Source organism: Periplaneta americana, chromosome 6, assembly GCF_040183065.1.
Source record: "Periplaneta americana isolate PAMFEO1 chromosome 6, P.americana_PAMFEO1_priV1, whole genome shotgun sequence".
NCBI classification, from domain to species: domain Eukaryota; kingdom Metazoa; phylum Arthropoda; class Insecta; order Blattodea; family Blattidae; genus Periplaneta; species Periplaneta americana.
The window spans coordinates 91568817-91582768 of NC_091122.1; the positions used below are offsets into that span (position 1 = coordinate 91568817).

General features: G+C 35.6%; 1 protein-coding gene across 1 annotated transcript in view; it reads right to left on the reverse strand.

Annotated features, from left to right (window-relative positions):
• Positions 1-13952, reverse strand: part of LOC138701493 (synaptotagmin-7-like) — a 201282-nt gene that overhangs the window by 106798 nt on the left and 80532 nt on the right. Inside the window, exon 2 of the mRNA XM_069828411.1 lies at positions 8480-8580. Within this exon, the coding sequence (XP_069684512.1) occupies positions 8480-8574 (95 nt within the window). The 5' untranslated portion in view covers positions 8575-8580. The remainder of the gene's footprint in view (positions 1-8479; positions 8581-13952) is intronic.

Sequence of the window (13952 nt, forward strand, 5' to 3'; positions counted from 1 at the left end):
ACGTGAAAATAACAGTAGAGATAGGTGTGTCATTGCACTCAGAACCGCAAGAGTTGATATCAGCAAGTGATTGTCGGCAGTAGTACTGTGCTATTGCAAGTAGATTATCGTCTGAAAGTTGCGTTACTATTCGATCCCCAGAACGTGCTATTTTTATACCCTAAATTGGAAATAAATGTGATATGGTATTCGTCTGCAGTGTATATATTTTTGAACAGTGGATTTATTCCTTTTTACTTCTAAGTAGTGGCCTATAAAATTTATAATAATATTTTTCGACCAATTATGAAAACCACGAATCTTATTCTCATCAAAATATAGGGCCTAACAGTAAAGAGGAAAAAATTCAATATTGTAATGGTACAATATATTTCTTCATTTTCTTTCGCAATATTATGTCAGATGGTATCACTTTTGACTAATTTCTTCTATGTCTAACATCACATTGAGGTTTTCTATTCCCTGTGTAAAATATCTCTGGTAAGGACACAGCTGAAATGACGTCAGTAATAGGCACGACCTAGTTTTTGGAAACAGAGTTATGCTGAATATGCTCGATTGCATTGTACATCCTCGGGCTCACGACACATAATTTGATAATTTTTTTTTAGAAGTAAAGACCTTTTGCTCCACTTTCAGGATCTTGGTTTCCGGGCTACTGAAGCTGTGAGAGAAAACAGAATGGACGCCTGTCCTCTTCAGAATACGAAATTACTGCAGAATTCAGTACGAGAGTCCTACGATTGTACATTTGACACTAATGGTGAAATTCTGTTCGTGAAGTTCGGGATGACAACAGATGTGTACCTATAGGATCAAATTTTGATGTAGTGGTTTCTGCAAGCAGGTGGAAGAGAAATAATAATAATAATGATTTATTTTAGCTGGCAGAGTTAAGGCCGTAAGGCCTTCTCTTCCACACAACCAGCAAAAAGTGTATATACATATGCATGAACTTACAAAGAATTCAACAATTTGATTTAGATGAGAGTTACATGTATACAAGAGTTATTTACGAATTAAACAACAAAATAATATGAACTATTAATTAAACACTGAAATAAACTGGGTAGCAGAATTAAACTAAAATACATAGAATGTTAATATATTTCAAATTATATTAGATAATAGAAAGAGATTATTATGAGACAATTTTGAAAATGCAGCACAATCAGGATGATGTCTAAAGAAAAAAAGCAACAGTGTAGTCAGTAATATTTTAAATCAGTATGATTGGAGTGAAATGCTAATAAGGTTATCTTTTAAGCTGTTCTTAAAGGTGTTTGTTGTCTTGCAGCCCCTAATACTTTGTGACAAGGAATTCCATTGACGCGAGGTGGATATTGTAAAAGATGAGGAATAACAAGATGTTCTATGAAGAGGTATATTTAGCGTGCCACAGATAAGTGATCTGGTATTTACGTCGTGGTTAGAGTATAGATAAGAGAAACGAGACGAAAGGTAATTTGGTGTTGAGGTGTGCAGAATTCGAAAGAGTAAAGACAAAGAGTGTAAAGTTCTGCGTTCTTTAAGTCGGAGCCACGAGAGACTTGCGAAGGACGGTGATATGTGATCATATCGTCGGATGTTGCACACGTATCTGATGCACATATTCTGAGCTCGCTGTAACTTGACTGACAGTTCAGAACTTAGATCACTTAACAAAACGTCACAATAATCGAAGTGCGGCATTACTAGGGTTTGTACTAGGGTAAGTTTTAGTTGCTGGGGCAAGAAGTTTCTCAAGCGACTCAAAGAGTGAAAGGAGGAACAGATTTTCTTTATCGTTTCTTTAACTTGAAAATTCCAACTTAGATTATTATCAAAAAAGAAGCCAAGATTTTTTACGACAGATGAATAAGGGATTAGCGTGTTGTTAAGGGTAACAACTGAAAGATTACTGTTATTAAGGGAGTTAACTACACGCTTATGTCCAATAATTATGGCTTGAGTCTTACTTGGGTTAAGTGCGAGTCCGAAATTGGCCGCCCAAGTGGAGACAGTGGCTAGGTCACAATTTAACTTGTCAATCAATTCATTGATCGTATTGGGTCTGGAATGTATGTAAAGTTGTAGGTCGTCGGCATAGAGGTGATATCGGCAATACTGTAAGTTCTTTGATACGTCATTAATGTAGATAGAGAAAAGTAGTGGTCCTAATACGGAGCCCTGTGGCACTCCCGCCTTTGTGTATCGCCATTGGGAGAAATGATTATCAAGTGAAACACACTGTTGGCGGTCCCGTAGGTAGGAGTCCATCCAGCTCAAGGTATTGTCTGATAGGTGCAAAGTTTTCATCTTTGCAAGAAGCAAGTCGATATCAACAGAACCAAAGGCATTGCTGAAATCGAGAAGAGTTAGTGCCGTTACTTCACCCCTATCCATAGCTTCACGGATGTCCTCGGTCACTTTAAGTAGGGCTGTAGTAGTGCTGTGTCCATGCCTAAAACCCGATTGATAGTCATCGAGGAGTTTGTGTTCGTCGAGATAGTTCGTAAGTTGTCCGTGTACAATATGTTCTAATGCTTTTGAAAGAGTGGGAAGAATTGATATCGGTCTGTATTGGTTTACTGTAGAAGGTGTGTTAGATTTAGGTAAAGGTTTCACTAATGCCATTTTCCAGAGTGAGGGGTAGGACCCAGTCATAATAGATGCATTGAATATATGGGTGACGGTCGGCAGAATCACATCTATTATTTTATACAGGAGAGTGATATTTATATTGTCTACACCTTGGGCTTTAGATTTCATACATCGCAGCGTCTTCATTACGTCAGTCGGGTTAATGTATTTAAAGAAGAATTTATCCCATACAGGTTGGGGGCAAGATCTGAGAAATTCAAGAGTCTCTTTTTTATGTAATGGTTCAGGTGGAGCAGTGACGAAATGTTCATTTAGACTATTGAGTGACAAGTTGATGTTATCTACCCGAGGCTTTGCTTTTGTTAGACCCAGGTTATTAAGGTTACGCCACAATTCTTTCGCACTGACCGAAGGTATAATAAGGGAATGTGCATGGCGTAATTTAGCATTTCTTACTGCTTGATTACATTTATTTCTTAAAACTTTGTAAGTATTAAAATCTAATTCGTCCTTGCTCCGTCTGTATTTACGATAAGCAGTGTCTCTGTCTGTCATGAGTAATTTTATGGCATCGCACATCCAAGGCGCAGGGCGTCTACCAACTCGTCTGGTTTTCAAGGGTGCGTGTTTATCGTATAACTGGATTACTAGGATAGAAGATAAGTGTGCAGAAACTACAGGTCATATTTTATTTAGTAGATTATTTTACGACGATTTATCAACATCTCAGGTTATTTAGCATCTGAATGAGATGAAAGTGATAATGTCGGTGAAATGAATCCGGGGTCCAGCATCGAAAGTTACTCAGCATTTGCTCATATTGGATTGAGGGAAAACCCCGGAAAAAACTTCAACCAAGTAACTTGCCCCGACCGGAATCGAACCTGGGCCACCTAGTTTCGAGAACAGACGGGCTAACCGTTACTCCACAGGTCATAAAGCACTACAATAAGTACATGGGCGGAGTGGACCATCATGATTGGTTAGCAGGGAAATATGCCACTTCAATACGTGGAAAAAAGTGGTACAGTACTAGGATCTCTTTGTCAGAATGCTGGCTATAGTAAATGGTTGGATTATCTACAGAGAAATACATTGAACGAGACTCCCTGGACCTACTTGAATTCCGACGATGCTTGGCTGCTCAATATCTCAAGATTTTTTTGAACTGCAAGAGAATGGGCCACCCTATTTCGTCACCTCGAGAAGTGAAATTTGATATGGGGTATGATAGTAGAGGTAATTTCATGACAAATCGACCCTCTCAGAAACACTGCCGGATGAAATGTGTAAATGCAGACCAGTAACATTCCGCAAGAAGTGTGATGAAACTCTCTGTCAAAGATGCTTTGAGCCTTACCACACTCGGTAAAGACAGACATTACTAAAATAAGTGTGTTTCACTATTTCTGCAGCATTGTATTGTTGCATTAAATACTAAAGCTGTCATAAATAAATTTATTTATATTGGTGTAAATGTTTCTGATTATAATACATTACATGCGCAAAAAAAATATATTTACTTTATTGCAAATGAATACGCAGATATCATAAGTGCCCGGCGGTCTATTTATAGACCGGGTGATTTTCAGCTGCTTGGTGCACGGCAGAAGAAACAAAACATATTCTTGGCATCTTATGGATTAAATTTATAGAATAGACACATTCTTTTCTTTTTTTTAATAAAAATAATTTGGGCTTAAAACTTTACAAAGTAATGGCGATCCCAACCTTGCTTTATGGATGTGAAAGTTTGATCTTGACTATCTCACAATAGAAGGAAATAGAGGCTACTGAGATGAAATTTTTGAGACAGGTGACAGGTTATAGACTCATAGATAAAAAGAGGAATGAAGATATTAGACAAAATTGGAAATTCACAGTCTAAATGAAACAATCATTGAATACAAAGATGGCAAGATCATATACAAGGAATGGATGAATATCGTATGCCACAAATAATATATAAGTATAAACCTGTAAGTAGAAGAAATGTCGGCAGGCCACGGATGAGATGGTCGGATCAGTTTTCTTGAAGACTGAACGTGCCACAAGGCTTATGACGTGATGAAGAAGAAGATGATGATGATGATGATGAGATCTTCATTTCTATAATTTACTGAGTGGCGGCTATTATATATATATATATATATATATATATATATATATATATATGACTGCAAAACTTACGTAAGATAACATTGCTATTAAAAATCAAATATTTTTTATAGTTATTAATCAAGTGGGATTGGGTCTTTTTTCATATACTTAATGGCGGTGTGGTGTAGATATTTATATGCGTCATTCTCTTCGGTATTGGCTCGAGAGAGCGCAAAAATTGCAGTTCCTAAGGAAAAACCAAAAGGTATTACTTAATGATAAAATAAGAGGCCTACAAAATTTTGTAGTCTCTCGATCATTTCAGCGAGATCTCTCAGCAAGATAAAATGATTTTACCCTCTACATTTCAAGCTCTATATGCAGCAGCTATACTAAAATGCTATGTCTATTGTTCGAAAACATAGCAAACCTGACTTTTACAATCAACAACGACCTGAAATAGTTTTTGCTTTACTCCCACATGAAAAACCCACTGATCATCCTGACATTGTTACTGGCGTTTTCGCGTTGAAACTCAAGATACATCGGTTCAAGAAAAAGTATTTGGCATAAAAACCACTCAAAGGGAGTATGTTTCATTATTATGGAAGCAAATAATTTTCAAAATATCCGGTATTTTTCATTGAAAATAAATCTGAATAATTTTCATTTGAACGTCTAATGAACTTAGTTTGCAGCATTTGCTGCACAAGCCACTAGTATGCTATAATTTTAAAAGAACAATAGAAAAAAAATATTGGTAGGTAATAGTAATATACGTTACAAGAGCGGTATGTTGACGTTTTCATGGTCGAGGAAAAGATTGAAAAAGCGAAACGTAGTTGAGCTTTTTTAATTTCCGAGAACATGAAAACAAACATACCGCTCGTGTATCGTACATTATTTTGTGCGAAGATCGTTTATTACATACCTGAAAGACGAATTTCTAATTAGTTGCAATGAAATCTCCATGTTGGTTTCTGTTTAATGACGGCAACTTCGGAAAACCAAAATATCTTTCTGCAACATTGTTGCTATAAAATGTTTTCTGTGTTTACTATACTCCAGCAGGCCGTGATATACGTCTGTATTTTTTTTCCCCCAGTCTATAAATGCGAACTTAAAACAAACGGTAAGGTTATGTAATGATTTATTTTTCATATTAATATTTTAACAATATTATTTATATAACATATTGCAGTAATAACATCGGCATCTGGAATCTTGTTGATTTTTTCACGGCTTCCTTAATGTTACTTGTATCAGGAATGCAATAAGTTTCGTGAAGTAGTAGACTTTACTTAATTTTTGCAAATATTTAAAAACAATAATTAACATTGCAATTTAGGTAAAATTACAGTGGTAAGTTTCCAATTTATAATTATTACTATGTTAAACGTCTCTAAAAATAATATGTTAAAAGCTAAAGCAGTAAAATGAATGTCGCGCTTAAGCGGTAAGAAGAGGGATTTTGTTATGTGTGTTATGTTGGGAATACTGAGTGTGGTATTTCACACTTACCGCGTATTGGTTCTGTGCGGAAAACAAGCAAATACGCACGATCTCGCACAAATTAAATTTAACCAAAATTTCACAATACTATGATATTGTACAACATAAAATATGAACATCGCGATAGTTGTTTTCTTTACAGTCCGACACGGTTTAATAAAGTAGTGTAAGAAATGAAGTTTTGCCAATTTAAGGGTTAAAATCCTTTTTTTTTTTTTTTAATATGCGATAATATATACGTGCAACTATTATTATTATTATTATTATTATTATTATTATTATTATTACATCTTATTCAATAGCTTATTTTTGTGATATTAGAAATTTCTTGTTTCTACACAACTGTTACGCAAGTCGGCAGTATTAATAGACGCCTATTATGTAATGGTGAGAGATGATCTGCATTTAGATTGTATTTGGAATTAAAATTCATAAATGTAGCATGGCTGGACGGATTGCAAGGGAAGGTGAAATAAACACGCGTGCACACAGGATAACCATACGGGTCAATTATTGTGCTACCTCCTCAGTTAAATTTTGGTTCGGGAGAGAAATGGCCGGTAAGATTAGGGTGCAATCCTCTAATTCCGGAACAGGCTTCTTACCCTCCCAGCTTTACTTTTCTTCCGAAGCAAGTGATGCTAAGGATTTTGTTTTCACTTTTAAATCAACGGGTCTCGGCCGAGTGTGAACAGGCGAACCTCGGATCCATTCATATCTACAGAGTACTTCAAAAGTAAGGTATATTTACAATTAAAATTGAATGAGAGAATTTTGGACAAAAAGCTCAAACACGTAGAACATTGTATTCAAAAAGGAGTGTTATATTTTTGCGATTATTGTTGTGCGAGTTATGTCGTCATCGAGAACATTTTGAAATCACACCCTATAGTTTTTAATACCATCTGAAAGGACATATTTTTGTATCACTATGGAGTACTTCACTTATCTTTATAAAAGCACTGTTATATACAGAGTGATTCGCGAGGAAAGATAACAAATTTAGGATACTATATCTTAGGCCATTTTGAGTCAAAAAGTTCATATGAACATAGGTCCGTTTTCGAACGATGGCGGAGCTAGATGCATTTTTCTTGGTTAACTGTCTCCCCCTGTGTGAATCAGTCGTTACCATATGCTGCTGACGTGAGAACGTGAGACAAGGTCACCGATCGAAATGAATGATGTAACATTGGAATCTGCATTGTGAGCGATGTAGATAAAAGAAACAAACCGGGTGGTTGGCAAAAAAATGTCACAACAAATACGCTATCACTTATCAGTTCACAGCAGTTCAGCCAGCTACCTACAGTACAGTAATTATACAGGTACAGTTATCGGAAGTGTTAAGTTATGTTTTTCAAGATGCCTTATAAATTTTCGACTACAGAATACGCCGATATTGTGTATGTTTATGGTTTCTAAAGATGGAAGTACCTTGCGTGCCGTCGCTGAATATGAACGACGCTTTCCGAACAGAAGGGTACCATATCGAAGAGTATTTACTGTCTATGGGGTTGGATGAAAGACTTGGTATAGCAAAGGAACGGGGAAACGAGAGAGGCGCTAATTGACCGTATTTTTGATACAGCATGAAGAACATCCACGTGCAACTCTTCCGAGCGATAAGCGCGATTCACGCCCGAGCGCAACGTGCATTGAAGCAGAAGGAGATATCTTTGAAAATTGCGAAAACATTGACCCCGACTTCTAGAATATTAGGTATGTATGCATATAAACTTTAAATTCGTCCGTTATCTGTCTCTAAATGCGAGTTAGTACAATGGAATCGCAGAAGTTTTTGTGAAATCAAAGAGCCATATCTCCGTAATCGTCCGAAAACGGACCCATATTCATATGAACTTTTTCACTCAGAATGACTTCAGAATTCACATCCTAAATTTTTTTACCTTTCCTCGTGAATCATCCTGTATACTAGTTACTAAAAATTAACTTTTTGAAACATTTTGTTACTCCTTGTGTTAGGAAAGCAGTTTCATTTATGAAATCAAGATGTTATAAAATAAAATGAGACGATTAATATCCTGATTATGATAGAAGACATACACAACAAGAGGCACATTTTATTTCACAGAGAGTGGAATTTGGTTTCTCTTTCATTACAGATTCATTTTTCGGCATCAGGGACGCGTATTTCTGTGAAAATTGCGGAACCGATTTTTTCAGGAAATAACCTTTCAATACTGCCGTGCTCTTAACATAATGAAAAATAAACATTCCTCCAGTCGACTATAAAAAGAGGTTGAAATATGATTTTACACACCTGGATGGCGCGCACTTGTGGAAGTAGCAGCAGAGCACCAGCGTGACCCCCAGCGTGATGGTGATCGCCGTAAGCAGTAGGTCGGTAGCATCCATCTCCGCCTGCAACACAAACCATCAGTAACGTGACGTAACAGAATCTACATAATTCCTCAAGTAACATTTGCCTGCACCACAGAACACCCAGACTTTAATATTTTCCATTATACACGCTGTCTCTAAATTAGACCGACAAAATTTGGGATCGGACAGATAACGTTATTTCAAACAGTTTTTGTTAAGGAACCCATGGTCTGCGACACTCAGTTTCAGAGCACGAGAGGTTTATGTCGTTACATGTTTCGATAATACAGAAAGGGATTGAAGTAATTAGAAGTGAAAAGTGAATAAATAAATCATTAATATTAAAGGCACAAGTAGACTACAAATGATGGGGAGTGACACGCTCCTACAGGCTCCCACAGGCTCCCCATGTGACGTCACAAGTGGGCGTGGCAAGTGACGTTAGAAGTGGGCGTGGCCAAAGTATAACGTCACGAAGGGGGTGGGACTTAAAGTGTTACGTCACGAAGGGGCGTAACTTAAAGTATGACGTCATGAAGGGGGTGTGGCTTAAATTGTTAGTCACGAAGGGGCGTAACTTAAAAGTGTGACGTCATAATTGGCTATCTCACAAGTTCATGCATGTTTGAACATCCCACCTGCTCAATCTGCTACGTGTGCAAATATTATGCAAGCTCACATCCGGCGAGTGTGTGAATTGCTGAGTAAAGAATTCACTTGAAAATTAAACACATACATTCTTCTTACTATTATTAAGATTCTAATCTAATGGTAATTTAATTGATGGGGAATGGAAAATGGGGGGGGGGTTGGGTGTTGGAAATTCGCAAGTGTAAATTGGAATGGGGGGCATAAATGGTTGTACTTTAAGCCAATTGCTGATAAAAAATTAATCTAGCACACTTGTAAATTAAACAGGATGTGGCTTACGTCACGAAGGGGCGTAACTTAAAGTTTAACATCATAAATGGGTGTCTAAATGTGCAAGGTTAAATTGTGACGTCATAAATTTGTAATTGAAGTTGGAAATGGGGGATGGGGGTAATAATTTGATATACATACGTTCATAGTGGCGTAACTTAAAGTGTGACGTTATAAATTTGTAACTGAAGTTGGAAATGGGGGAGGGGGTAATAATTTGAAATACACACGATCATAGTGGCGTAACTTAAAGTATGACGTCATTCACAAGTGCAGGTATGTAATTGAAGTTGGGGCGTAACGTAATAATTTGAATTACATATGTTCATACAAGTTTGTATAGTTGGGGGGGGGGGTTAAATACACAAGTTCATACTTGTTTGAAATTTCACCTACACAATGATGATGTGATTACACGTGCAAATATTATGCCAGCTCACACCCGGTGATTGTCCGGCGATGCAATTTTTGAGTAATAATAAAAACATGTTTTGAAGCACCTGCAACGTGTTATATTACACAAATATTGCATGATGCAAATAATATGCAAGCTGTTAATTCACATCCGGCGATTGTTCTCGCAGCTTCTTATGTTACACAAATATTGTATTGATTACCAGTGCATAAGCGCTATCTGCTATGTGTGCAAATATTATGCAAGGTTGCTAATTTTACATCCGGCGATGAAATTGCTGAGTGATGATAAAAAAATATTACACAAATATTACATGATGCAAATAATATGCAATCTTTGCTAATTCATATCCGGCGATTGTTCTTGCAGCGTCTTTTGTTACACAAATATTGTATTGATGACATTTGCCTAATCGCTATCTGCTATGTGTGCATTATTAAATTGAATATTAATTGCTACTTCGTGCTGTATTTTACAGAATGTTTACTTTAACCATCAATACCATTTTTGACCTACACTACTTCTGCTCTGAACGTCTCAAATAATATTGTATGATAGGTCCAATATATTGCACTTTTTCAATAATTACTTAAGTTGGTGCTCTCTATTCGTACGTGATATTTGATTAAAAAACAATCGCAGAACATGGCATTATTATTATTATTATTATTATTATTATTATTATTATTATTATTATTATTATTAGGGTTCCAATTTAATACATTTTAAAGTAACATTTATTTGATTGATTAATAATTTAATACATTTTGAAGTAACATTTATTGGATTTATTTTAAGCCATACATTATTATCGAAAGTATGATTTAGAGCAGTTCGTAATACAGTAATTGTAGCAGATAAATATGTGTTATGAGATTGAAATATACAAGTTCATACATGGTTGTAATTATAGTTGGAGTGGGGGATTTGATATATACAAGTTCATACATGTTTGTATGATGAATGATATAAAAGCTGAGGATATGAAAGCATAATTGAGTGTCATGGATAGCACAATTATGAGAAACGATGTGGCGCTAGCCATCGATAATCCACTAATATTGAAAGAAGAAAGATATAAAGTACCATTTGAGGTAACGTACGCATATTTTCCAGATGTGAGAGATGAGTGGTTAAATGAACCATATGAAATAACACGCAAATACAATATAATAAATTCTGAGAAAGTACACACTGAGGTGGTAAGAAAAATTTATGGTGCTAATCAGTCACATACGGATTGGTCATTGGTGTTGCCTTGTGGTAAGACGGAAATGAGTTTTATAAATGCACCTTCAACACATGAGGACACATATCACCGCAATATCTGTATGGGTAACGGTGAACATCGCATTGAATGCACAGATTCCAAAGAGTCCAGCTTACATGTGTGGCGGGAACTGTGTGATCCCAGCTGTCTTACTTACAAAGAGGTGAGTACAGTTTATGTTCCTTTTATTAGTTATAATATTATGATATATTTAATGATGATATTTGTTATTTTGTTTTTGTGCAGAAACCAGAGATTGTTGCCATGGATGTCAAAGCACCTAAAATGAGATTTTATCGGAAGAGATGTGATGAAGCTTGTCCCAACTACAAACCAGTAAGTTTTTTTCCCCACATGAAGTATGTCTATATTTGTGATTCAAAATGGCTATATTTGCGATTTTTTTTTTTTTGTTTAACAGAAGTCGGAAAGTGTGAAAATTGTTGAGGAGGAGGAGAAAAATGGAAAAAGGAGGAAAAACAGATTGTGGCGGGAGACATGCATTGAAACATGCCCCAACTATAAAGCGGTGAGTGTATGTTTTGTGTTCTGATATTGAATGGTGATTATGTAGAGCATATACATGACTAATTTACATTATTGTTTTCAGAAGACAACTAAAAGAGGAGAAAAGAGGAAACATAGCGCATTGAAGGAGGAGGTGATGGATATTGAAGTCATTGTTCAACAATTGAGTGTATAGAAAATAGAAAATAAATGTGACATTTTCATAGTATACAGAAAAGTGGTTGTGATCAAGTGAGATGTAAGGACAAAAGATAATAATAATTGGTTGTTAAGACAATACATGTATGTAGTATGCATAATATGTGAATAGTAATAATAAAAAATGAATTTAATGATTTATTATTTCGAATGAACCTGAATTCCTTGTCATTGGGGATGGGAGAGTAACATCACCTTAAGTCCTTGTAATTGTGGATTATGTCGAAAACGTTGCAATAACGCAACAGCATGTCGTTGCAATAACGCAACAACATGACGTTGCAATAACGCAACAAAATGACGTTGTAATAACGCAACAACATGTCGTTGCAATAACGCAACAGCATGATGTTGCAATAACGCAACAACATGACGTTGCAATAATGCAACAACATGACGTTGCAATAACGCAACAACATGACGTTGCAATAACGCAACAACATGACGTTGCAATAACGCAACAACATGACGTTGCAATGCAGGTGTTTGTCCAAGCTTCTTGGAAACCATGTACATCAGTTATCATAATGGACGTTCTGAAACAAAATAAAAACGGTGTAGCATCATACCTATTGTTAATTGTATAATGTCACCGAAAAAAGTTACACATACTTACAGTTTTAAACACATGATATGAGAAAGAGCACTTTATACATAATCCAATAGGAAACCTTGTACATCAATGGACGTCCTGAAACAAAATAAAAATGTGTAGCATGATACTTATTGTAAATTATATGTCACAGATAAAAGTAACACATACTTATATTTTTTAACATATGATATGAGTAAAAGCACTTTATACATAATCCAAATAAGACACTTTGAACATTGTGTTCGAACAACGCTGTTACACCCTTTTTGCACACATTTCTTCCGCCTTTTGAACGGGATATATTGTATCAAATGATTTATACATATATATGTAAGTGACATATATGTTACAAGCAGTCGAAAATCGTAAGCGACATATATGGTACAACTTGTCGAAAATCTTATGCGACATATATGTTACAACTTGTCGAAAATCGTAAGCGACATATATGTTACAACTTGTCAAAAATCGTAAGCGACATATATGTTACAACTTGTCGAAAATCGTAAGCGACATATATGTTACAACTTGTCGAAAATCGTAAGCGACATATATGTTACAACTTGTCGAAAATCGTAAGCGATATATATGTTACAACTTGTCGAAAATCGTAAGCGACATATATGTTACAACTTGTCGAAAATCGTAAGCGACATATGTTACAACTTGTCGAAAATCGTAAGCGACATATATGTTACAACTTGTCGAAAATAGTAATCTTGCGACATATATGTTACAACTTGTCGAAAATCGTAAGCGACATATATGTTACAACTTGTCGAAAATCGTAAGCGACATATATGTTACAACTTGTCGCAAATCGTAAGCGACATATATGTTACAACTTGTCGAAAATCATAAGCGACATATATGTTACAATTTGTCGAAAATCGTAAGCGACATATATGTTACAACTTGTCGAAATTCGTAAGTGCCATATATGTTACAACTTGTCGAAAATCGTAAGCGACATATATGTTACAACTTGTCGAAAATCGTAAGCGACATATATGTTACAACTTGTCGAAAATCGTAAGCGACATATATGTTACAACTTGTCGAAAATCGTAAGCGACATCATATAACAGCAGAGAATCTCGATATGATGGTATAAATCATTTGGTACAATATATCCCGTTCAAAAGGCGGAAGAGATATTTGCAAAAAGGGTGTAACAGCGTTGTTCGAACACAATGTCCAAAGTGTCTTATTTGGATTATGTATAAAGTGCTTTTACTCATATCATATGTTAAAAAATATAAGTATGTGTTACTTTTTTCTGTGACATATAATTTACAATAAGTATCATGCTACACATTTTTATTTTGTTTCAGAACGTCCATTGATGTACAAGGTTTCCTATTGGATTATGTATAAAGTTGCCTTTCTCATATCATGTGTTTAAAAATGTAAGTATGTGTTATTTTTTTTCGGTGACATTATACACTTTACAATAGGTATGATGCTACACCGTTTTTATTTTG